Consider the following 27,371-nt stretch of genomic DNA (forward strand, 5'->3'; position numbering starts at 1 on the left):
GCAGTCTCTCATCCAAGACTTAGGCTTCAGGGCTGCCTTTGACAAATGCTTGCTATGAGACCCAGGGCAAGGCCACCGCTTTAAGTTTCAGAGAAGGTGCTTATTTACATTTCTGAAATTTCCCTATGCAAATGAAGTCAGGGACCAGTCTATTTTATCCCCTAATTTTCACATCATAAACTCATAAAAGCACTAACAATTCTTTATTTCATTACAAGTTGTTAGACATTTGTCATAAACATGGTCTGCAAACTCTCAATATGGCACAAACTATATTTCTCTTGGGGTTTAACATATTTAAACTGGAAGAAAAGCAAAAATATGAAGAGCTTGATTTAAGAGTATATACTTTATTTTTAAACAAAATAAGTAATGAAAAAAAGTGCAACAGGCTCTAAGTCTTATCCATAGGACAAGATTTGACAAGGCTAAAATGTAACATACTCACATACACACTAACAAATATTGAGGAAGTTACTTCTATCATGAACCTTTCTCGCTGGTGGAGATGAGTGTAGCTGCTCTTAGACATAGAACCATAAACAAAATGCAATGAATTGGAGAGCTCTCTAAGCAATGTCTTATTAACTTTTGTTCGTTTCAAGGTAAGAATCTCTCTGGACCAGATTCTTTGTGTTAAATAAGGGTTTTTTTTTTTTGCCTGTATTAAAAATAAACATGTTATTTAATGCCTGATTATATCACCTGTACTCATGGCTCACTGCAAACTAACTTTTAAAAATTATTCACATTTTCTTTCCTCTGTGAGGCTTTAGCTAATTCACATTCTTCATTAGGGACACCAATTTTCCTGTCACCAATTTCTTTAAACATATTACTAGAGCAAATCCAAGCCTTTTTTTTTTTTTTTGCCTTAGGGTTTAATAGTACAAGGGAACATATCTGGTGGACTGACAGTCAAGTTGAAAATTCATCTATAAAAGTTTTCAGAAAGGTTCTTCCCTCCACCCTAACTCTCCCTCTCCCCCCCAAAAAAGTCAAGGAATATGTACTTTAAGTACAATCTGGATGAGTATATATTCAAGAATGGAGTTGACTTTAGGCTACATATTCACAAATCTTAATAAAACATTTTAACAATCTTGTTTCTCTTTTCAATGAGCATCAGATAAAATTAAGATTGCAGGCTGTATGACACTAACTGGCCCTGGACACCTTTTTGTACAATTGAAAAAAAAAACTCTAAAAGCAGACAGTTCAAAGTTAATTGTCGTGGGGGAATAGGGTGAAGGATAGCATTGGCTTTAGGCCAATTTAGCTACCTATAGGACCCCCACTCCAAAAATAACTCTAATATGTTTCATGTACTCCAATTACATAGAAAATGGCATGAACTGGCCCACTGGAAAAATATGTACACTGTTCTGACTCTCACCAAATTTTCTAGCAGTTATATCCATAAGATGTGAGGTCACTGACTCCTGTAGTTAAGGGAAATTAAAAGGGAAATTGGAATTTTTTAGTTAATACACATTGAATCACACTCTAATTTACTTTGTATTTTACAAACTTTATTAAATAATGGGCTTTGCTAAGTTTCATTATCTTATATACACTATTTTAAACTGTTTTACTGGATGCAATTCCCATAGGTAGTATTCTATTAAGTGAAAACTGAGCTTTTTTTAAAAACTGAATATCCAGTACAGGGATTTAATAAGACAGAAAGACATTTCTAAAATGCACAGAACTTTTGGTTTCTTGAGAGCTAATACAGCAATACAACATATCCCTGGCCATTTAAAAACTAAGTTAAAGCATAGAACTGATCATCACAGCATCAATTCACAATAAGGGTATATACACACTCCTCAAAATCTGCACCCTAATAAAAAGAATTCATTTGAAGACATAAAATACAGCTTTGCCTAAACATGTAAATACAATGATATGTACATATACACTTTATACAACAAAGGGAACTATTTTAAAGCTGTCATTTGCAGGGTGTGTGGGGTGTCATATACTTTCAATAACAGACATCAAAACCATGCAATTAGCAAAGCAGCATCAATCTGAAGAATCATTTTTATAAAATGAAAAATGATCAGCTCATTATTTTCAAGAACTCAGTTCATGCCAATCACAAAAAAATGGAGCCAACTTCATTCTAGGCATATTATTATTCAAGTAGCTTTCTGTTTTCCAGGGGCACTGCATGAACTTGTTTTTAAGACTTTTATGAAGTCAAGAAGCATGAGATTTTCACGACTTTTTTTTTTCCAGAAACAGCTGGGTCCTGAAACCCTAGGATACTGCATTTTTAAAAGTTATCAGAAGAGTGAAGGGCTCAGTATCATATTAACCCCTTTGGGTGACTTGGAACAAGTTGGAACACTTTGGGTGAAGAAAAAGATTAGATATTAAGCAAAGAGTGATTTGAACAAATATATAATTATTGTTTTTTAAGTGTCCTAATCATCACTAATAAGGAAAATCACATTTTAAGTTTTTCAGTTAAGGAAATAAGGCATTGCTTTTAACACACACAAAAAAGGAATCACAAGTAAGATGCCACCTTGATTGTGTGCTTTGTTTTAGTTTCACTCATTTTTAATGAAGACAACAGAGATGAAATATCATACATAATTATATTTGCCTATCCAAATGGAAAACTGTGTTGGGGGCGGGGAGAAGAAGTGAATATCTATAACTGCTTCAGACAAGACTTTGAAGTCCATATTTTGAAAATTTATCTTGTTTTTGTGTGAGATCTTTTGATTTCATGTCCCATTCATGGGGCTTGTGATTAAGTAGGATCTCTTCAAATAAAAATTAAATAAATCTGCTACTACATTCCCCAATTTAAAAAATTTCCCAAATAAAAAACTGTGTGAAAAGAGGCCTTATGAGGTCCTATGTATTTGGTGTCTCTATACAGTACTACAGTACACTGCTTTTTAGATACAGTAATAGTAATGCAAGGTTAAGATGACAGTTGGCAAAAGTGGAAAAGAGAATTTTGTAAAGAGTCTTTCTTTGTAAAATATCTTTAACATGGATTTATATGTGTATAGACACAAGCACACTACATGCAAATAAAACAAAATCAAGTGGCATTTTCAAGTCACGAGTAACTCTTGAGAAACGTTTTCAGTCAAGTCCCAGAGGGCACATATAGGAGAATGCCCTTTGAAAGTATAAATCTTGGGGGAAGGAGAAGGAGCAGTTAAAAAAAATGCCTTGATTTTATTTAATAATAATCTGTTTTACTCTTTGTGAAATGTACTTCAACATGTTTAAGAAAGATTTTTTTATTCAACTTATACTAATGGAAAACAAACTATTCCTAATAGCATGTCATCTCTAATACATAACAATCTGACTTTTGATAGAGTGGATTTTCCTTCAGGCCACTGAAGGAATTACTATATTTCAGGAGTCATAAAATCGGTAATGTGAGAATCAATCATATTCTCAAGCAATTGTTTTCAAATAGCAAAATGTGGCAATTGTGAAGGAATCTACCTATGTAAAAATCCCAGAGAAGATTTTCCTTTCCTTCTAATGTTTCGGTCTTGGGCAAGCTGATTCCTTGTGGTTATATAACTTTAGTATACAAAATTAGTAACTTATCTGAGCTCCCAGCAGAAACCAAACAGTGCATAACACATTACACTATCCCCTAGAAAGGGCTATTTCAACAGAAGGTTTTGTGAAGCGTTGAGAAATGCAGTAGCGATGATAACATAGCAGATATCAAATTGACCCAGATATCCTTTGGATAATGTTATCCTTGGTCTTGACTTTTAACCTAAAATGCTTTAAAAAATTTTTTTAATGGTGCTTGCCCTGCTACCTGTGATAACAACTGCCACCCAATTAAATTTCTTAAAGTCTGGGCAGTATTGTCAAGATATGGAAGAAAGCAGCCAGATCATAAAAAAAGACCAAACTTTGAGGTGAAAGTGGAAGATAAGAAGAAGAATTAAGCTAAGGATGTTCAAGTAAAATTAATTTAGAAATCAATCATTCTCATAAAATATACCACTAGATGTTAATTAGTATTCGCTACTAGTAAGGTCCTGTCCGTTTCAACATAATGTGCCATGTCTTGTACATCTATGGTTTCATATTGCTGTGCAAACACTACATTGAAATATGTCATTAGTATTTGTAGTACATGGGGTATTGTAAAAAAGACAGAACGGTTAGAAGCTAAGAAGTACTTTAGGCAAAGCTACTCGAACTGAGACATTGAAATTTTTCCCTTAGAGCCTGGACAATGTTCTGCTGATTGGGTGAGGAATTACTCCACAGGTAGTCATTCAGCTTGTCAGAGTCACCATATGTTAGGTAAGGTGAAAGGTTAAGTTTGTTGTTGACTGGTTTTGTGGAAGAGGCACAAGGGCTGCTTAAAGAATAAGAGGTGATGCTGCTATGGTGGTCATCAGACATCTCCTCATCCCTAATCTTTGGATCAGATTTCCGGAGACGATTTTGGGCTATCTCTAGGTCTGACTCATCCTCTTCTGATTTTATCTCTACATAGTCATCTTCATCTCCTTCTACCTCTTTGAAATTGGAAAAATAGTTCTGTGTGGCTATCTGGGCATTTATTGGTAAATTTTTATTCACTACCAGAACCTTCTGTGAATCTTGTAGGGTCACGTCAGAGCATTTTTCAGTACCTTGCTGACCTGAGACAGCGGTACCTAGTAACAAATCCTGTTGACTATCACTTCTTGAGCTTCTTGGTGAAGAGAACTGCTGTTTCTTTCCCATTTCATTCGGGTAGTTGATGGAGTCCACCAATTTGTTTAGCACAATTGAAGAAGTGGATTGGGACCAGTTATATGACTGGGATTTATTACTTGTTCCTTTCCTGCCCAAGGAATTATAAACGTGGAGATGACACAAATTTTCTTTATTAGGCTGATTTATTACTACACTCCGTCTTTGTACAGGGTCTTGCAGAGGGGTAGATGTTTGAAGTGAAGGCACAGAACAAGCTGTTGACAACTGCCTTGGAGTACTTTTTGCATTCATTTCTGAAGAAGAGTATCTTGACTTGGTATCTTCATAAGGCCAGGCACGGAAATCGGGTAATTCTCCATTACTGTACGTAGAGTGCAAAAGCCAGTCTTCTGCTTGAGAGCACGCATCATCAAACTGAGAATGAGAAAGAGATATAGGTGGTGGTGATGAAGAACGGAGGATTGGTGATTCTCCAGGAGTAACCCAGCCATCCTTCTTTGTTTTAAGAGGTGTCCCTCTGAATACAATCTGATCATAGAGTTGGGAATATTCAGCAATCCTGGCACCTAGAAGAAACAAGTATTTAAACAATTAAATATCCATAGCATAATTTCAATACTCACCTAAGATTACAAATCAATAGTATTTCATATGAGCACTAAATATAGGATTCAGATTAAGGCTGAGGGATGAGAAAACATTAAACAGGTGTTGATATAAAATAAACTATTTATCCTTCTAATTCTAGGAAATCATTCTAAGAATCATAATTTTATATTTTATAATTCTTGAATATCTGATACCAAGGACTTATCTGCACCATAATCAATATAAATTTCTAATTATTCTTATAAGTTTAAAATAGTGATAGTATTTATATCTGAAATGAGACCACAAAATAAGAATGTGAGCATGTAAACATTAACCAATAAAAAAAATTGAGGTACTTAGTAAAACAGAAATAACTATAACTTGTAGTCCAAAGGCTGCCTTTAGGTACTGATGATTTTTAATAGCTGCTGAACAATGTGACCCGGAGAAGCCTATTCATTACAACTATTCCTGCACTCAAGCAGCTAGTAGCACAGTAGATAGAGCATTAAATTTAGGAAGACCTGTGTTCAAATTTTGCCTCATATATGTAGCTGTGTGACCCTGGGCAAGTCACTTAACCACTCTGCCTCAGTTTCCTCATCTGTAAAACGGGGACAACAATGACACCTACATCCCAGGATTGTTGTGAAGACTGAATGAGATAGTATTTTTAAAGTGGTTTGCATACATTAAAGTGCTATATAAATTGTCATTTTCAGTCATGTCTAACTCTTTGTGACCCCTTCCAGGTTTTCTTGGAAAAGATACTGGAGTGATTTGCCATTGCCTTATCCAGATCATTTTACAGATGATGAAACTGAGGTAAATAGGGTTAAGCAACATACCCAGGGTTGCACAGCTAGTGTCTGAGGCTAGGTTTGAAATCAGATCTTTCTGACTCAAGGCCTGGCACTCTATCCAATGTATCACCTAGCTGCCCAGCTGCTATGTAAATGCTAGTTATTATTATTAGTATTACCCCATTTTTACTTCTCAAATCTGGCCCAATTTTCTACCACTTGTTCCCTTGGTTCTACTCATTTCGCCCTTCATCATTTCATGCAAGTCTTTCCATGCCTTTCTAAGATCACTGAACGCATCATTTCTTATAGCACAGTAGCATTCCATCCACGACTAAAAACAGAATAAATTTTTTTAAAAGTTAAAAAAAAAGAAGTTCCCTGCTTTGTTCCCTAAAAAATCACACATCAATCTTGGACTCTAATGACCTAGTCATTCAAGGAAATAAGTCATTTCACACCCCTTAGTTATTCAATGTCACTCCTACCTACTCTAAAGCAAACAAAAGCTATAATTCCCAGCCTTAAAAAGTGAATTGTCCTTGTACTAAATCAATTGTTGTTTTTAATATTATTATTAGTTTGGTTACTTAGTACTGTTCTTGAGAGGTGCTATAGTTCCTTCCAATGAAACTTTCTGTGCTTGAAATTAAGTTATGAGACTCCTGTTCTCTACTCCTTTCTCTTACTCCATTTCTAAGTATAATCATTTCTAAGTAGATTAAATGAAACATATAGGATGAAGACAGTTTTCAAAGTAAATTTAGGATTTTAAGCTGGAAAAGACCTTAGAGATCAAATTAACATAGTTCCCTCCTTTTACAGATAAGCAACCAAAGCCTGGAACTGGTGAAAGTACCATTCTCTCAGAGACCAAGAAGCACATAAGAATCACATGCCTCTCTTTTTGTTCTGCTCCCAGGAAGACAGGATACAGTTGGTCACTATTCTTGCATGCCCTTAGCACATATTTTTCTTTTCCTCTTAGATGCTTTTCTTCAGCATAAATAACCCTTGTTTAACTTTGACTTTGGAAGTCCAATTTCCCAACCCTTTCTTTCTCTAGCCCAAATTTCATGGCAAGAATGAGATGTTGAGTCTAAGTACCCTTTGTCAACAGAAAAAAAAACGATCATTTTTGTTTCCTGAAAGACAAAATTAAAAGTGGAAATTTGGTGGTACAGTTAAGAGACAAAGGCCACATAGCTGCCCAAAGTCCATATTATTAAATCTGAAAGTGGCAATGTTTCACCAACCTTGTGAAACCTAACCCAAGGAAACTAAACCCAGTCATTCACAAAAATACCAACTGATATTTGGTCAGAACTTACTCATTCTTATCTAGACAAAGGTGGTATAAATTGGCTTTTAGGAGAGACAACCTGAGCCTTCCCATAACATGTGAGTATAGTGAGTAATAATTTTCAGAAAGCATCTGAGGAGTCCCATAATACTATACTTTCAAAGGAAAAACAGGCAGTTAGGACATATTGAAAAGTTACTATTGAACAGTTCCACTGTGAAAATGTAACTAAATACTTGTAAGAACAATTAATTCTTGATTAGCAAACAGTAAGGGAAGAAGCAGAACTCATTAAATTTGGATCTGGAATGCATTATTAGATATACTATTTCTCTGAGACAGAAATATCGTACTCACTCTTCTCTGCACACCCATATCCTACTAATTTGTTCTTTGTGAAGTTTCTCTGACTCTATTCTATTCTCTTCTGAATATATATATTTGTAAATGCTCTGTATTTGATGACACATTCCATTTTACTAACAACTCATCATGGATGGATTCTAATATGTGTCTATGGAGGAAATGTCCAGACTGAAGAAATCACAATGTTAACTTAGAAGAATCATACTGTTAACAAAAGTTCATTTAAACTTTCAAATGAAATAAGGAAAAAGAAAATTGCTTAAAATTACATAGCTTAAGGGAGGAAGTATTACACTGTTAAGAAAAACAACAACTTTTGTTAAGATTTTAAAAGCACAGAAATGTACAGCCTAACAGAGCAGAAAGAACATTAGACTGAGAGTCAGGGGCCCTGGATCCAAAAGTTCCCAGCTCTTCCACCTCCTCATTTTGTGAACTGGCCTAAGTCATTTCACTTGTCTGGGCCTCAGTTTCCTCCTATATAAATTGAGAGGTTGAAATTCAACATCAAAGATCCCTTCAAGCTCATTCTATGGTTTCCATGTTATTTTTGTGAAAGTGACCAAAGAGTTCTAACTCATTGATTAGTGATTCTGGTAACATACATGGAAGTCAGCTACCGGCATACCATTTCTGGTCTCTGGGGCTCAGTTTCCTTTTATGTAAAAATGAAGGGGGTAGACTCAGTAACCTCTAAGATGATATTCCATCTCTCAATTTTAATGATGCAATGAGTTAGTCTTTATTTGACTCTTTTAGAACATTACTTCCAAACTAGGAGATTATCATCTACTTTAAATCTCATAGCATTTTATGTCAACTTGGTACTAATATTATTTTATTTTTCATTCCATCAAGTCCCCAGGTACTTATCTTTAAGTAAATAGAACTAAATCCTTTATTTACTGGATCACAATGTGGACCTTTCTTGCAATTTATGTCACTTTTCACAGAACCATTAAACTTTTCATGTTGTTCATTTCTGAGTTACTCCCTAATTATTTATTAGAAATGTTCAGTTATTGGGGCGGCCAGGTGGCGCAGTGGGTAAGAGTGCCGGCTCCGGTGTTGGGAGACCCAGGATCGGTTCTGGCCTCAGATACTTGGCACCCACACAAAAAATAACTGGCCATGTAACCTTGAGCAAGTTACTTAACCTCAATTGCATAAAAAAAAGAAATGTTCAGTTATGAAAACAAAAAGATGTCATTTTGGGTCACATGCAGGATTCAACAATAATTTTGCCTTGGACAATGTAAGAATCCTAGATCTAGACCTACTGGGGACCTCAGAGGCAAACAGTCCAACACCTTCATTTTACAAACATGGAAACTGAGGCCTCAGGACACTAAAGCAATTTGCCTAAATTTGAATAAGTAGTTATGGTGAAAGTCTGCATTTGAATCTAGGTCCTTGGATTCCAGAGATGGCACCTTTTTCTAGAAGATTTGTATGAATTCTCTAATGTTATCCTCAAAAATGTGGATTAGATAGAACAAATTCCTATTTAACTATATGAATCCTGTTGTAGATACATTCATGAATTCATGGAATTTTTACTGAATCTATTAAATCTATTTTTGAATTCATTTAATTGTACAAAAAATAAATCTTCTCTTTCCAAGCTTGGATGGAAACTCTCCATTCCTAGTTTCATGAAATGCTGGCTCTGGGATTTTTATAGGAATCAGATTCTGTCACTAACTAGCTATGTGACTTTGATCAAATTACTTATCCTTTCCGTCTCAGTGGTTTTGTTCTAAAAATGAGGGCATTGGACTAAATGATTTGAGGCTTCTAGCTCTAACAACCCATGAATTTCTAATGTTTTTATTTGTCTTTTGTCCCCAACTAAAGTATGTGCTTCTTGATCTCCTCCCACCCTTATAAAGGTATCCCAAAATCTTAGTGCAGTTTAAAGGTTTACTAGCTGAGACTTTTGAGGTACCCTATATTTCTCTCACAATATCTGACTTGGAGTCAGGAAGACCTGAATTCAAGTCCTCCCTCAGGCATTAATTAGGTAAGTGGCCTTGGAAAAGTCACTTAACTTCTCTCTCAACTTTAGTTTCCTTATATGCAAAATAAGGATAATAATAACACACACTTCACAGAATTATTGTGAGAATTAAATGAGATACTATTTGTAAAGCCCATTGCTTGCTATATAGCTTGCACTGAAGAAACACCTACTGATTACTCAGATGTTTTTAGGAAAGGCATCAAACATGCCTCTCCTTCTTCTGAGGTCAATTTTAAAATTAATTTGAATTTCCTCAGTATATACCATTTAATGGCAATAAAAATCCTAGAAATACATTGCATGGAAGAACAGAGGGAAGTCAACCTCTGGTAAAAACACATCCTACAGATAAAGTATCAAGGAGATTGATTATATAGTTGCATAGAGTTCCCTTTAGCTCTAAAATTCTATAAGAACTAAGAGATGTCTTGATTTTGGGAATAAGGCCCCACCAAGTAGAAAACATGGTCTAGGAATTTGGTTTCCCAACCACATCTGATGAAAATCCATAAATAGACCTAGTGTTACTCTACATGAGAGACAGGCTACAGAAAGATAGAGCTATCTCAGAGAGATGGCCACATTGCTTCCATTACAAAAAGCTAAGATGCAGATACATGGATTAGGATTCCTCCTAGTTTGTGTGTGTGTGTGTGCATGCACACGTGTGTATTATTTATATCTTACTGACATAATAAGGATTTAGCATGTATACACGCACACACACACAAATATATATATATATATATATATAGAGAGAGAGAGAGAGAGAGAGAGAGAGAGAGCAGACATACATTATTATTAAAATAATAGGAATAATGCCTAGATTATTCATTGGTATTTTTCTCCTTCTTTCCTGATAAGAATTCTTGGAGTTTTGGAGAAGAATTTCATATCACCCTTGCTAAAACAGGTACAAAGACGGGATGAGATGACTGAAGCAATGCCATTCGAGCCAATTTTTTGTGTCTAAATTTAGAGAGATAGTTAGGATAAGACTTGGCTTTTTGAGATGAAACCTTCAATTTACATAGGGTTTTTCCCCCACATGAGTTATCATAGGAATAATAATTCAAAGGTATCCTTTGACTCAAAGGATCCCAGGAGGCCTGAGTGCTACAAGGCTGCCAGCATGCTACAAATATGTTTTTAAAATATGGGAATGAATGGACCTGCTTGGGTGACTTTTAGGCGAAAACCTGCCCCAGGCCCTATAGACCCAGGCTAGGCATTCAATAAAGATGTTCGAGAGTTTCAGCCGGGGGATAGCGTGCTCCTCCTTCCGCACAACAGCGAGAGCAAGCTCCGGGCAAAGTGGCAAGGCCCATACGAAGTAGTCTGGAGAATCGGTCCAGTCGATTACGAGTTCCTGTGCCCAGATAAACAAGAAAGAGAAAAGGATTCATCATGTCAACTTGTTGAAACCCTAGTGGGCACAGGAAGCTCTCTGGATTCACCCAGACGGAAGAGGCAGGATTTAGGTCTTCAGGTCCAAGAGATGGCAGGCCCTAGGGACGTGCCTGTATCAGGCAGCAATGGAAAACACAGAGCTCTCAAGAAGATTTTGAAGATGTCTTCTCTTTGTTGGGGAGAACGTCAGTAGTAGCCCACCATGTCAAAATGGACCCAGACACAAATCTAGCAAAAAGATCCTATGGGATCCCCAAAGAAGATACCAAGAGGAAAAAAGAATCACCAAATTAATATTAAAAGGGGTATAGGAGAAATTCACAAGTGGCCGCTGTGGTGCTAATGGTTTAGTTTCTTAATCCTTCAGGATAGACATCTCACATTTAGTAAGTATTCCCTACTCAGGAACTCAGAGAGTTAGGCATAGGACATTACTATTTTTTAGTCACTCAACTTCTATTGTTAGATACCATTAATACTATCTCAGAAGGGAACATTACCTTCTCTATTGTTTGGGGACGCTCAGGTAATACAAGGCTCTGACACCAGCCCAAAGTTAATGGCTATATTACCACGGCACCAATCTCTTTTTAGTCACCACTTGTTACCTAGATGTGTGTAGAACTCAGTTATTTTCTCTCTGTATGTAAATGATTAGTTTTCTATTACCACTAGATTTGGAAAAGAGAAATCAGACATAACTAAGTAGATAGGTACAGATTCATCTGGTAGAGAAGCCTCTGAGAGGTCACCAAATCTCTGACATCAAAGGTTCAAAGCTTACATTTAAGGGATTAGTTACAAGTAATTAAAAAAAAATTTAACCACCTTCTATGTCCACTATAACCACCACTTCACAGGTCACAGAGTCCTTCCATATATATTATCTCATTTGAGCCTCATAATATCCTCCAAGGTAGTTAGGTAAGTTATTAATATTCCTTTTTTGCCTTTTTTTGGGGGGAGGGCAATTGGGGTTAAGTGACTTGCCCAAGGTCACACGGCTATTTTGTGTGTGTTAAGTGTCTGAGGCCAGATCCGAACCCAGGTCCTCCTGACTCCAGGGTCGGTCATCTAATCACTGCGCCACCTAGCCGCCCCAGTTATTAATATTCTTAATGTTTCTGATTTACAGAGGCTCAGAAGCGGTTGAGTGATTTCCCAAAGGTCACACAGTTAATAAGTGTCATTTGAACTCAGGTATTCTATTGCTTTAATTCTCTCTTCCATTCAGTCATGCTTCTTTTAGGAATCTCTAACGAGGCCATTCAATAACATTCCTCCATTATAGCCCCTCCAGGGTTCTTACAATCTTAACTACCAAGGAAATTCTTCCTCATATTGAGCAGTAAAAAACCAGCAGGCATATTACAAGACCTAAATCTTTTCAAATAGCTGATGGATTGATTCAGAAACTCCCTTTCACTCCCCTGTTCCCCTCTCAAAAGAGACAAACAGAAACAAATCTCCAAGGAGAAATATTGATGGTACCAATATGGTCAAATCTTCTAGGTCACTAAGAAGCAGCTTTTTGGGAAACCTATCTTGAATATTCTAAATTAGCCACTATTTCTGAAAACTGACATTTTCGTTTTGGGATCATGACAATTCCTTCTCAGAAATGCTAGTGTACTGAAAAATACCCTATGCTTTATTCAAACAGATACTCTACCACTGAAATACAGTCTGAGGAGTTACTGTGAAGTTTTGACCTTAAAAAACCCCATGAAAAAATAGGTAGTTCTCTAATAAGAGAATCATTCAAGTCTCTGGCACTATCTTTGCCAAAAAAAAAAAAAAAGTACATAGTGTCCAAGTTCAGGCTTACCCCACCCCATGAGAAGTCTTATGGAAAAGTTTTATTAAAGACATTTTAAAATGTTCTATTGATGTCCTGGGCTTTCTATCCTTTATATTACAGATATTCCCACCCACTTCAAGACTGAACCCTTCTCCAAGTGACAAAGAAAAACAACTAAGCAAAAACACCTAATACAGAAGTCATCTGCCAACATGCTGTCCTGTAGGAACCTATCTTCACTGCTCCAAGGGAGGAGGCAGGAAGAATTCCATTTTTTTGATGGTATATATAAAGGACAGAAAGGTAGTTCTCCAATGATAGAATCACTCAAGTCCCTGACACCAGCTTTGCCAAAAAAGCATGTGATAGGGAGTAGAAGAGCAGAAAACCAGTTCAGTTGTTTTATTATTATTTTAAAATTAAGCATTAACTAAAACACATGAGGAACGAGAGGAACAGACTAGTGGAACGTGTGTGAGCAGAACAATTGGGAATATCTGAGAAAAGAAGCTTTTTCTTATTTTGAATCATCATTAGGGGAACTAAGCATTTTGGTTTGAGATTCACTCCCAACCCTATACTCCTCTCCTAAAACTCCAAAGCTTATCTCAACTGTAAGAATCCTCTAAACATACTGACATCCAAAGAAAAGACTAAGGAATCAAATCCTAAATTAGTTTGTTTCTTTGTTTGTATTTCTCATACTTCATAGTCACTCAAAGAGGGAATCTTTACTGACAGGAAATAATACAAGGAGTAGCTTCTAGTTTTCTTTCCATTTTTTTTGATATGACAACTGTATTACTAATTTACACTATCGATGACAAATTCTTAAATCGTTATAATTATTATAATATAATATAATGTAATATATATTATCATATACTATTATTCATTATAATCCTTATAAATCATTATGATAATTATATCAACCTAAATCTTGCTATAATTTGGAATCCACTCCAATGCATCGGTGGTTTATGGAGATAAGTAGATACCATAATTTCTCCAGCAGTTTGGCACTACTACCTATGAAATCAAAGAGCTCAACAACAGCAGAACATGACCAGAGGTGTGCCGTGTTTTTTTTAAGGTCATGTAGATTCCTTTTTGAAATTCAGATTCATTCAAACATACATCTTGCTCTCAAGAAAAAAAAAAAACAAAGAAAATATTTTGAACATACCAATGGCAGGACCTCCTTGCTTCTTCTCCTCCAATATAGCAGCAAGATCTTTGTGTCTTGACTTATGTGGATGACTGGCTGTTTGTTCTCCCTCTGGAACTTTTACTTTTAAAAGCTGATTAGCCTTCTTAATCTTCTGACTGTACTGTCTTGCCATGAGAAAAACTCTGCTTTTGGTTTTATCTGCATTGTTTACTCTTAGGTCAGAACTCTCAGGGTCTGTATGGGATAAACTGCTATTCATTGATTCACAAGGGCTTTCTATAGAAGGCATTTCACTAGCCAGAGAAAGTCTATTAAGATTCATTAATGAGTTTTCTTTGTAAAGCATGTCTTCTTCAAAAGGGAGGTTGGTCCTGCTTAACCTCATAGCTTTATTTTTTGCAGGCTTAAGGAAAATAGGATTTTCTGGCAGGGAGAGAGTAGATATTGCATAGTCTACATCTTTACTGAGTTCAGGTGTGCTTCCAGCATGTAACCTTTCTTGGACATCATCTTTACTAACAGGAAATGCGGCAAGGAGGCGGTCCCTTGTTTTCTCTTCATTTTTCTTGATGTAGTTTTCCAAGTCATTCCAAATTTCATCTACCTCTTCTGACAGTTTATCGGCTACAGACTTGTGAGACAGGGAATCAGAGTTCGAAGAACTGTATAGCAAACTTAAATAATCATTCTCCAAGGGACCATGACGGTAAGGTGTTTCATCTTCACTGAAATGGAGGCTCTCTTCCGAAACAAATGGGCGCAAACGGTCACAACAGGCAAAGTCTGTCTCCAGTCCTAAAAAGCTACTCCTCTTTGCACATTTTAGGTAGTTGCACTTAAAATCCAGTAGCGGGGGGTCTGGGAGCTGTATAGTGTCATATATATTTTCCTCAGTAATGTTGAGTTCATGAGAGCTTAAGTTGGAGGCATCTCTACCAGACAGGGTTCCATCTCTTTTTTCAGTCAGAGTGACATTATCTTGACTTTCTTGCTTGTGTGGGGAGGCTAATAAGTCTGGGCTGCTTTGATGGTGCACCCCTTGCACAGAATCCATGCTTGATCTCTGGGGAATATATTCAGGCCCATCATTTTTGGTAAAACCCATCCGTTTTAAATCTTCATAACTTATATTATCATAGACATGATCTATGTTAGGAAGGGGCAACTCTGTATCAAAGTAAGCCTTCCCATCACTTTCTGTTCTAGAACCTCTCTCTACCTCCCTCCGTGAAGCATGCTGAACATTCTCACTGTCTCTATTTCGTGCTTCTGGTAGACAAGTATTGCTTTCACCAGCACTGCTGGCCCGCCTGACAATCCTGTGACCAGCATTGGTGATCCCTGGATCCCTGGATTGCATCTGTCCCAAGTGCCAACTACAGGGTCGACTGGAACCATTACTCTCCTCACAAAGCCTGGTGGAATGCAAATCAGATGAAGATAATGATGGCAAAAACATATGGTAATCATCTTCATCCTCCTCATTCTCTTGAGGTGAGCGTCTACTGGGAAACAGGGCTTGCCTGATCTGGTGGTCAGTCCAGATGTTTCTCACACCAGCACCACTACTTCCCAGGACATTCAAAATGGCTGGGCTATTTTGCTGAGAGGTCCTCTGTGTTGGGGGATTTCCGGCTGATGTAGAACGTGGAAGGTCTGTAATTAGTGATGAAGATGCTTCTTCATCATCCTTGGAAATCTGAAAAGGGTTTGAAATACAACAATTAATGAAAGTAACTGAGGAAAAACAAAATGCAATTTAAAAAATGTTATTTATACTTAGTCTTTTCAATGGATTGTAAACTCATTGAGCTCAGGGACTGGTTTCCTGCAGGTGGGATTTTAGCTGGGATTTGAAGGAAGCCAGGGAAGTCAGGAGGTAGACATGAGGAGGGAGTGCATTCTAGGCATGGGGGACAATCAGTGAAAATGTTGGGAGCCAAGAAATGAAGTGTCTTGTTCCAGGAAGAGCAAGGAATCCAATGCCACTGTATGAAAGAGTATATAGGAGGAGAAGGGGTAAGAAGACTGTAAAGGTAGGTAGGAAGGCTAGGTTATGAATAGCTTTGAACACCAACTGAGAATTTTTGTATCTGATCCTATAGGAGAAAGAAAAATTAGACTATTACTAACAAATAGTTATATTATGTAATGATCCTAATTGACTGCCTGGGAAGAACAGCTTTCCTTCCATACAAATTTGCTTTAAAGGAAATAAAGTGGTTGAGTAATCAGATCATTATAAAATGGGTCACATCATAAAATGGGTCTTTATTTTTTTTAAAGATCTACAGCAATTAGATTTCAATGAGATCAATGTACAAAAATCCCAAATAAATTAAAACATATAGCACTCTCTTGATCTTGGGAGGGTTGAGCTGTAGTAGGTCAAACCAAAAGGGGATTCACCCTAAGCCTGGCATTAATATGGTGAACCTCCAGGAGTGAGAAGCCACCAGTTTGCTTAAGGAAGAAAGAAAAGAACTGGGTCCATGAGTAGTTGCTGCACTCAGAGCCTAAGCTAGAAAGACCTTGTCTTAAAAATAATAAAATAAAATAAAAAATAGATTGTGTCAAGGAGAAGGAATAAGAGAAAACTAGTTATAATATTCTTATATTAGGAATATAGATAATTTTTTTTTGTTTTTTAGAGGGGGAAAGACAGGGTAATTGGGATTAAGTGACTTGCCCAAGGTCACATGGCTAGTAAGTGTTAAGTGTTTGAAGCCGAACTTGAACTCAGGTCCTCCTGACTCCAGGACTGATGATCTATTCACTGCGCCACCTAGCCGCCCCCTATAAATTTTTTTTAAAAGGGCAAAAGAACATGTACAAATTACATTCTAATTTGAACAATACACAATTCAAAAACAGAAAGTTTCCAAGGGTTCTTTAATCAACTAAATTTCTCTGCAGTCCTAATGGGGATTAACAATTCCAGAATATACATGCATGGGATATGCAGTAGATGGAATAGCAATAAGAACTTTGAACTTGCAACTTCCAACAGTATGCATCTTTACACAGAAGAGATAGTGATCTCCCCTACTCCTTACTGCCTTTTCTAAGAGGAGAAATTTAAAGTAATATGATGTCATCTCATACTTCCTCGTAGCTCAAATGGCAGGAACAGGAATTTGTCCGCAGAAGGTGCCTCCACAGATCTGTGCTTGGAGTAGTGATCATTACTTGGAATAAGCAAAGACTTCAAGTTTCTTTGCCTAGAGGTACTTTTTAAATGTGGTGAATCACACCAGCTTTTTATACTGAAATAAGGTAACTAGAGGGCACTGTGGGATATATTACAGGAATGCAGTCATGGCGGTTCCTAGAATTTGGGACTAGAAAGGATATACTGAGATGGTCAAAAAGAGATGGAGGAGATACAGGGCAAAAGATAGGGAAGAAGGGAAGGAGAAAGGGAGAAAAGAAGGAAGGAAAAAAGGATTAGGGAGAAAGAAGGGAGGGAGGGAGGAAGAAAGAAAGGAAATAAGCATTTATTATGTGCCCATTATGCTCTAGGTACTGTGATAAGCACTTAACAGATCTTATCTCTTTGGTCCTCACAACAAACCTGGGAAGTATGTGCTATTATCCTCATTTTATAGTTGAGGAAACTGAGACAGGCAGTGGTTAACTGATTTGCTCAGGGTCACACAGATAGTAGGTATCTAAGGTTGGATTTGAACTCGGGTCTTCCTGACTTCAGGCTCAGGTCTCTATCCATTGTACCACCTAAATCTTTGCTTGGTACAACTTTAATGGTAAACATCTTGTTCACTCTAAAGATAATATTGTACCCAAGCAAGGGCTTGGGTGAATGAAGTAAACATTACACAAAACAAACATGAAGTGCAACATGTCTTACCTTTTGTATATCTTGTGTTGTTTCTGGGGGGGGAAATTTAGAAATTAATAATTCAACAACGACTATATTTTAGCAAATATTAATTATGCTATAGATGTCTTTAATTATGATTCCTTATATCACCCACTGGCATCCAGCAAAGTCTTTTAAACAAAAACTTCTGGAAATACTTCAGTGACCCTGGTAAAGTACCATAAACATTAAGTTAAGTATTCTTGGGAATCCTGAGTTTTTTTCTCCCTGGTTAAGTGTATATCAACTTTACTTTTTAAAGTAATCATGGCATAGTGGAGAGAAAGCTGACCTAGAAACCAGGAGGACCCAAGGTTTAAATCCTGCTTTTGACAAACATTGGCTGTTGGACCCTGGACAAGTCACTGAGCTTCTCAGATCTCTGAACAACTCTCTAAGGTTCTAAGGTGCAAGGAAACTGATGACCACATTGGTACAGAGAATTTCTTCTTCTGAGAAGTCTGGTCTCTCTACCTAAAATGAGAGGCAGCATGGCTTGGCCAGTTCAGAGCCAGCTTTGGAGTCAGGAATGCCCAGATTTAAGTCTTGCCTCATAAATACAAATTACATTATCTTGAGCACATCAGTTATTCTCTCAGCCTTCCGGACACCTCACTAACACAATAAATTACAAATAAGGAACTAATATGGATTGTTTAGAGGAGGCTAAATACCCAGAGTTCTCTAAGCAGATGAAATTAAAGGTTTGCACCCACCAAAAAAACTCCCCAAATAAAAAACTTAAGAATAAATATGAGTTATACTTTCTGACTCACCACTGGATTTCAAAACCTTATGAACTCTAGAGGAAGGTTCTGGAAAAAAAAAAAGCCATTATCACTTTCATTAAAGACTCAAATTATGTTTTAGAAAGAATAATCACTCAGTCATAGCACTGGTCGATTCTTATTTACCTGCATATCCAATCAATCAATAAACATTAAGCGTCTGCTATGTGCCAGGCACTATGCTAATAGGCGAGAATAGAAAAAAAGAAGCAAAAGATAGTCCCTGGCCTCAAGGAGCTTGCAATATGGGGGAGGAGGACGAATGACACAATACATACATATAAATAAATTTAAAAAGCACATACACATGTGTATATGTTTATAAGCATTTGTGTGGGTATATATCTATGTCTATCTATAGATATAGATACATACACACATACACACACAGAGTGGACATGTACTCTATAATGTCTATACTAGCCAATTAAATATGGTAAAGCTTCCCTTTTTCATAGGGGAACCAGACAATGGAGCAGCACAACTAGGCAATTAGGACTTCTGAAGCCCAGGGTTGATTGACATACCAGTGATAGTTTTTTTTTGAGTCAACATTGGGTGAACTTAAAGATGCCTGAAACTGCTGAAACCAGTCTTGACCAGCTCAGAGAGATCAGCACGCATTTTGATTCCTAACTTATCTGAAGAGCAACAAACATCCTGCTTCCTGATTTGTGTTTGCAGATGTCTTCTCCCTGGACCCCCACTCCCCTGACTTCCCCATATATTATAATTCTCCTTCAACCCCTCATTTATCCACAAATACCTCAAATAGTCATAAATACCTCAAATTTGTATAAATACCTCACTCTATTCCCACTCCCCTTCAAACAGCTGAGAACTTATCTCTCTGCTGCAGTTCGCAAGCTCCTTCTTCTCAGGTAATAAATGAAGTTATAACCTTTGTAAACTGGGATTGGACTCTGGCTCATTCCAGGTCCCCCTTTTTGGACCAGGGTCTTCTTTTGTTTTAGCAGTTCACAAGAGTATTTATTTTAACAACAATAACAACAACACACACACACACACACACACAGGCTATATACAATCTAAAGAGAAAGGAAATAGCAAAGGTAAGGCATTAGAATTAAAAGGGGCTGCTTGGAAACATTTAACAATAACCCAAGTCTAACTTTGGCAGAAATGTGAAATAAATGTCAAACCCTGAAGCAGGTCAACTTTGTCCACATCAGACATGTAAAACACTGTCATTTCACTCAGCACACCAAAAACTCAGAATAAAGAGACTACAGAACCTACAACTCCAGAGGACATCAGGAAATGTCCCCCTAAGTCAGTAAATGCTGAGTACTTGACCTTCAGGACCCAATTCAATTAATTTTCTTTGCTATACTGAATCATTGATTGAATGTGACCTGCCTCAATAGAGTATTTGTTAAGCACACACATGCTTATTCTTCCATGTTACATAACAATCTTTTGTTGTATAATTTTCTAATATTCGTAACCCTTCACAAGCTTGTTCCAACATATCTTTTCAGACTGATTTCATTTTAGTCTCTTTCATATCCTTTATATTTATAGCCCAATTGGCCCACTCACTGTTGCCATACAAAATACTCCCCCGTACCTTTGCACAGGTTGCTCCCCCCGCCCCCTGCCCACCTCTGCTTCTAGGAACTCCTAGTTCCTTTCTAGACTGAGCTTCTATCCCCTCCATGAGGCTTTTCCTGATTCTCCCAGTTGTTACTGTTTAAGCCATCTTTTGTCTCAATTCTTACCTAGCCCCTAGTCATTGGATGGGTGTTGCTTCAGACAAACTGAGACCTGGGAAAGACCTTCATTTAGAAAGGCCAGTGTCACCCACTGCATCCTGGGTCATTGTCAATTGTCTTGACTCTCTCTTGCCATTGGACTTTGATGATTCTGGAGGACAGACAAGCTTTGTGCAGCTCTGCCTCACTTAAATCCAATTAAATTCAATTCATGAGAGAGTCAAAACATCACCCTGGTGATATCACTGGTACTCTGCCAGAACGAAGGATGAATAGCAACAATTTTGTAAGCATGTTGCATTTACTTATCTGTGTATATGATTGGGGATGTTTTGTTTTGTCATTGTATCCCCAAACACGTGGTAAAGAGAATCAAAAGGGCCTTTGTATATCCTGCTTCTCAGATTTTTTACTTGCCTGATATTTCAAATTGACCAAGAATTAGGAGGAGTTAAGAAAAAAAAAAACTAGGCTGATTAGTAGAGAGACTACACTTGGAAACTTCAAGGAAATTCATGACTTTTTTAAAGACTGAAAGGGGCTATCGTTACCTGGGATCCCCCTAGCAACTACATCCTAAGTGATCTGCTGACTTGGCAGATGAAGATGGTACCCTTAACTGGTGGCATAGTGGAAAGAATACTGGACTTAAAAAGCAGGAGAAAAAAATTATGTTAATAAGTCTTTCTGTAAATAAGCAGATTGGGGTAGATATTTAAGATAATTTAAGTAAACTAGTTCTTTATTTTTCAAAATGTTGTACAAATTATATCTCTTAATTTGATTACACTTCCAAGCTATCCCTGTGAAACTCAACACTTGAGAAAAATAGGGAGGGATGCAACTTAATTTTTTAAGTATATTACATAAAATACTCAGATAATTATACTTCCAATACCATTATAAAGGCAGATTTTAAATTTTCAGGTTATTAAAAAAAAAACCCAAAGCATTTGGTGCTTCCTCCCATTCATGGATGAGATGGGGAACAATAGATGCAGAAAACTGCATAGAATGATGTCAGACTAGGATGTTTACTATAACTGAAATTGTTTCCCCCTCAGACTTTTTTATTCTTTACTATTAGGGTTGACTTCCTGAGCTGGGGAGGGGAGAGAGAAAATATTCAGAAATGAATTTTTAAAAAGTTGACATAAAGAAGTTATTTAAGAAGTTGATATGAAAACAAAAGACATCAATAAAAATTAAAAATAAAAATGTTGAGTATACTTCTTAAAATTTTAGGAGGATGAATTAATTCCTTTTAAGTCCAAAAGATACTTACTCCCCGGTAGGGGCCTTCTACTTTGGAGAGTTTTAAGTACTCACCATCTCATGAGAATGTGTAATAACCTGGCTCTAAGAATTTCATTAAAATGCTGGCTAGCAAATAAGTGTACTTAAAAAAATTCTGTATCTATTTGCATATTTTCCATCTATCCTAATATTATCTCTTTGATATCTACAGTCTGAAATGCTGGCTACTGTTCTGAGTCAATGATAGATGAATACTGGGCAAGAAGAAGGAAAGCTATCAACTAACAGTTATTTCTAAACTTTAGACTGTTTGTTTAGTAAGGTTACAAGATCCTGAATATAAACTATGTTAAATTGCCACCAATGAATATAACATGGTTCTTAGCATGAGGCTCTCAACTTTTTCTGTTTTTAACTTTCAGGAATGCCTGAGAGTTCCTACATATTTCAAGAATAAGCACATTTGGTAGTGAGGGTCACACGGAAATGAACTGTTCCTCACTCACACAATTGAAGTGAAATAAACCCATCCATTTTGAAATTATTGCCCCAAAAACTACAAGATAGATGTTGTTCATAGGCTTCTAGAAAGTCAGGTCCACAGGAAGGAGACCAAAAGCTAAAAGCTCTGGGGGTTAATTGATGAATATTTCCAATTTATATTTTAAGATGTAATCTCAGGCATTACTATCTGGCTAGCATGCCCATAGTTCCACAGTCTGTAGGGTATAGAATCCTCTTTCCACCAAAACCAGGCCTTGCCCATTATTTGTGAAGGCCTTATCCTGTGTGAATTTCTGATGATACTTCCCACCTGCCTGTCACTGTGACGGATTGTGATATTAAAGAGTAAAACATCCAATTTACCAGATTTTCTTCTCAGGCGATGGGGAGCAGCGCCTTCTTTCGAATTGGAAAATGCCTTCATTTCTTTCTCAGGGCTGTAATAGAATCCTGGATGATCTGTAAGATACCCATATGTTTCAATTAGAATATGAGATTCTGCAATACACCCAATCACTGTCATCATTAATCTGCTGCAGGATTCAATGAATTCAATGAGTTCATTCCTATTATGCACACAAAGAAAAAGAGAAAACTGAAAATCAGTGAGTGGTTATTGTCTTTCACAGGGCTTTTCTATTTGTTCACAGTGGGTCTTTTTTTAAAGACCTCTACAGAGAATGCAAGCCCTGCAGGAAAAGTGATCACATATTTGGCTCTACTCCAAAACTTCCTGGAGAGTTCATTAAAATGTGCAAGGCATAAATGCCCATTCTACTGCAGCAGTTGGAAGCTGTTGCAGGCCTCAGAGCACTCACAAACTCCACTTAAACAAGTAAGAAAATTGTGATTGATACTTAAAAATAACTTTTATGAAAATGTTAGCTGGAATGAAATATGGGAAAAAAAGAGTCCTAGGAGTGACAATAGTAATGGTTCAAAAGTCTTCCTTCTGACTTTACTATTTCTGCCTATATAAATTTGCCTATACAAATCTATTTCTGCCTGGTACAAATCATTCATCCCATCTCCCATGTTCAAAACTGTTCAAATATCTTTGAACTCTTCCTTCTTCCTTCTCATATATGATATACTATTACTTAATATAATTTAATGTATTTATTTTTCTTTTAAAATATTATTTATTTAATAACATATTTTTCTTTTAAAATTTTGAGTTCCAAATTCTTTTCCTTCCTTCCACCCCTCCCCCATCCACTGAGAAGGCAAGCAAAATTATATCAATTATACATGTGAAATCATGCAAAGCATATTTCCACATTAGTCATATTGCAAAAAAAGGTAAAATTGATAATACCTCCCCATCTCTCCCATTTGCCCTTTCTTCTTTATTCCCACTGCTACCTCCCTGTACTATTACAAAAACTCATCCTCTCCTGACTCCACTGGGACCCCCCATTAACATCCTTCACAAAAATGCTAGAATAATCTTTCTTATAAAGAGATCTGGTCATATCACTCCAAATCTTCAGTAACTCCCTACTGCCTGAGTAAAGTTGAAACTCTATTGTCTGGCATTTTAGACATTTTCTTCCCTCTAATCTGGTATCATTCTATATTCCAAGCCTAATTTCAGCCTATTCCCCTCAGCCACTCCCTTCCTCTTAGATACCTTTGGACCTAAAGTCCAACTCAAACAACATCTTCTTCATTAGTGGCTCAGTTGTCTACGATTGATCTTCCTCTCTCTAACTTTACACATGACTTTAATTCTGCACCCTTCCTCTAATGCACTTGCCATATAATGTTCTATATTTTTCTCTGTGTTCTATGTCCCCATAAACTAGTAAATTCCATGGGCGCTAGGAATTGTCTTTTCTAATTTCTGTGTATCTTCTTAATATGGCACTATACACTGCACACAGAAGGCGCTTAATACACATTTCCTAAATGCTGGTGAATGTCCCACCTACGTAACACCACCCTGGTGAAGATGTTACACTAGATAAAATGTTCAGTAGCACCTTGTGTCAAAAAGTAAGAAATTTTAAGATATAGTCCCAAATCAATACTTCTCCAACCAAACTATACTATGAACTGGCAATAACAGTATATATATGTGTGTGTGTGTGTGTGTGTGTGTGTGTACAGACACATATATACACATGTATGTATAAACATATATAATATATATAACATGAATAATTATATATATGTTTACATATATTATACATATATAAAGTTTTCTACCTCAGTCTATTTACCTTTCTCATAGAGCTAGCTTATAGCTCTATAGGGGATCAGTATCTGGAGGAATGGAGAGGAAGGGGAGTTAGCTTTAAAAATACATATGTCTTAAGAAGACATAGCTAGGTGGCACAGAAGATAGACTGTTGGACCTGGAGTCAGAAAGATCTGAGTTAAAATCTGACCTCAGACACTTAGGGGCTGTATGACTTTGGAGGTTATGTCACTTTAACTGTTTCCTTAACTGTAAAATGAGGATCTAGTTAAAATAGCATCTACCTTGCAGGGTTATTGAGAGGATCAAATGGGATAATATTTGTGAAGTACTTAGCACAATGACAGGTACATAGTAGGAACTTAATAAATGCTTATTCCCCCTCCCCACCCCCTCAAAAAGGCCTTTGGTAAGAAAACTCTGGCACACTGGCATGTTAATCCTGGACTAGTGACAATCCATGAAAGAGTAACGAGAAAATGTTACTCCAGGAATCACTGCTTCAGACTCCTGTATCTCTTAGCAGTTGCCTGGCTCTCCAAACGAATCCTAAGTTTAGAGAGATTTGAAGATAGATCTCCAAAGTTCCAAAACATGAGCCAGTAGACACAAGTGCAAATAAGGCACTGAGTGAATGAGGCCACCTATCCTACCACCCCCACAGCAGGGAATGGCAGGCTCTGTCATTAGGCTATGAAGTTCAAGACTGGTTGGGCAGAGGGAGTGACTTGGGGATACATTGTGGGGTCTACTGGGGAAAGCCAGAGGCATTGCCAGTTGGAACTTAAAAAATGGACTTAAAGTAATTATATAAACATAATTCAATCAACCTATTCTGGATGGTTTTGCTGTCACCATACCCCATATCTCCTCTCTTCAAAGTTGCTCTTTATGTTTATTTTTTATCAGATTTCATCTGGTTAGAAATGGGTGGCACAGAGTGCAATTTACTCTCATCCTACACCCAACCAGTGAAGAACAATCTTTGAAGGGTCTTGTTCTCAGATTTTTTCCATACCAAGGAGGTTAGACTAGTAGAAATCACAAAAATGCATTGGATAATGATGGCGCTTATAAAACTATTGATCTCTTTTTTTGTAGATGGACAATATGTAGCATGAAGAGGAACAAGCCAACGTAACAAAAAGAACATTGGCCTTAGAATCAGAAGACCTGGGTTTAAATCCAAATTCTACACCTTTAGAGTTGAGTTAACTTTGAGCAAGTGGCTTAAATTCTTTGGGCCTCAGTTTCCTTATCTGTAAAGTGGTAAAATACTACTAGTACTACTTAACCTCACAGGGTTGTTGTGAGTATCAAATATTATAATACACTTAAACCAGAAAGCAACATGTAAATACATGTCAGCTATTTTGATGGTAGCAGGGACATAAAAATAATTCCTGTAGAATAAAACAGTGTAATACCAGTGCTTGGGATGAAGGAATACAAGCCATGGAAGGATACAGCCATGACTAGAAGGCTTTGGGTTTTCTATTTTTTTCCCCACAGTTAATCACAGTTAATTTTCTAAGGTAAGAAGAATCTGATACAAGGAGTTAAAGTCATACTTTAAAGAAAAAGGTCTAGCTAAGTCCTGAATCTGGGCTATGTAAGGAAAAGGGTTGGAAACAGGAGAGTGCTATGCTCGGCAGCCACCGACTTATTTTAGTATGCCTATACAGAGTGAATAGTTATGAGACAGTTGTCCGATTAGCAGGATTCCTGTAGTTAGTCACTCTAAATAGATCAGTAGTACCCCCTAATCTACAAAAAATACCTTATATTTTTCTTTAGGGCCCTTTAAGTATTGCCTAAATTGTTAACAGATAGAGGAACAGACACAGTTGTCTGGCCATCAGCTGATTCACAGGTAAACTGGAAATGAAAACATTTGTTTTCAGGTTTTTAAGGCAGAAACATAGGGCTACAAATAGCCCTATTTGACATCTCCGTGATTATAGAGCTACCATTCTCTTTCTGTAGATATTCCATTGGCTTTGAATTTGTTGTATTGTTGAATTTTAACTTAATATGCTAGATATTTTATTCTTAAGAAAACAAAACTTACGAATGGCATCCATTTCCAGAATTGCTTGCTTGGCCTGAAAAAAAAAAAATAATCATTACTTTATTTGCTAATTTTTTGCTTCAGGTGCTAACCCTAATACAGATTTCAGTTCTATTGGTTGTTTTATAAAGATCATGTATTTATATTTAAAAAAACTATTCGTGATAAGAATTTTAATGCAACCTTTGCATATTAAAAAGATAAACAAAATTACATAGTTTTGGCTGTTAAATATTGGGAATATTTATATCTTTATACATAATGCAAATACTCATGAGAGTCAAGGTATGGAAAAATGTATACTGTATATATTTGTGTATATATATATCTAATGTAATATATACTCTACACAAATGATGGATTATTATTGACCTTCCCCTTTCTCTGCTTCCTTTTTCTCTCTTCCCAAAGCCAAACATATTCCCTAGTATTATACTCTTGAGTTGTTAGTATTTATTTCTCTCTGGTAGAAGCATAGGCTGAATGGGTGTTGCCTCAGACAATCTGAGACCTGGAAAAAACCTTAGCTTAAAAAAGCCAAGGTCCTCCACTTTACCCAGGGCCATCTCCAATTGTTCTGACCTATGTCTTGCCACTGGACTCCAAAGACTCTGGAGGAGAGAGTGAGGCTGACGACTTTGCACAGCCTGCCTCACTTAAATGCAGTTCACTTGTGAGTCAAGACTTGACCCTCCTGATGTCACTGGTGCTCTTTAAGAATGAAGGACAAACAACAAGGTTGCAG

The 27,371-nt window shown here is 36.8% G+C and overlaps 1 protein-coding gene across 6 annotated transcripts in view; it reads right to left on the minus strand.

Moving 5' to 3' along the window:
• Positions 1 to 330: 330 nt before the first annotated feature.
• The window catches only part of PLEKHG1 (pleckstrin homology and RhoGEF domain containing G1), a 280,152-nt gene continuing 253,111 nt past the window's right edge, over positions 331 to 27,371 (minus strand). For all 6 annotated transcript variants that reach the window (XM_069069687.1, XM_069069688.1, XM_069069689.1 and 3 more), the window contains 6 exons: positions 26,627 to 26,660; positions 22,716 to 22,811; positions 18,844 to 18,882; positions 18,056 to 18,078; positions 14,203 to 15,886; positions 331 to 5,285 (listed from right to left, as the gene is read on the minus strand). In XM_069069687.1, the coding sequence (XP_068925788.1) occupies positions 4,192 to 5,285; positions 14,203 to 15,886; positions 18,056 to 18,078; positions 18,844 to 18,882; positions 22,716 to 22,811; positions 26,627 to 26,660 (2,970 nt within the window). In that variant the 3' untranslated portion in view covers positions 331 to 4,191. The remainder of the gene's footprint in view (positions 5,286 to 14,202; positions 15,887 to 18,055; positions 18,079 to 18,843; positions 18,883 to 22,715; positions 22,812 to 26,626; positions 26,661 to 27,371) is intronic.

The sequence above is a fragment of the Petaurus breviceps genome, unplaced genomic scaffold (genome assembly GCF_028583685.1).
Source record: "Petaurus breviceps papuanus isolate PSGF00001 unplaced genomic scaffold, PetGlider_PUasm1.0 90784, whole genome shotgun sequence".
Classification (NCBI taxonomy): domain Eukaryota; kingdom Metazoa; phylum Chordata; class Mammalia; order Diprotodontia; family Petauridae; genus Petaurus; species Petaurus breviceps.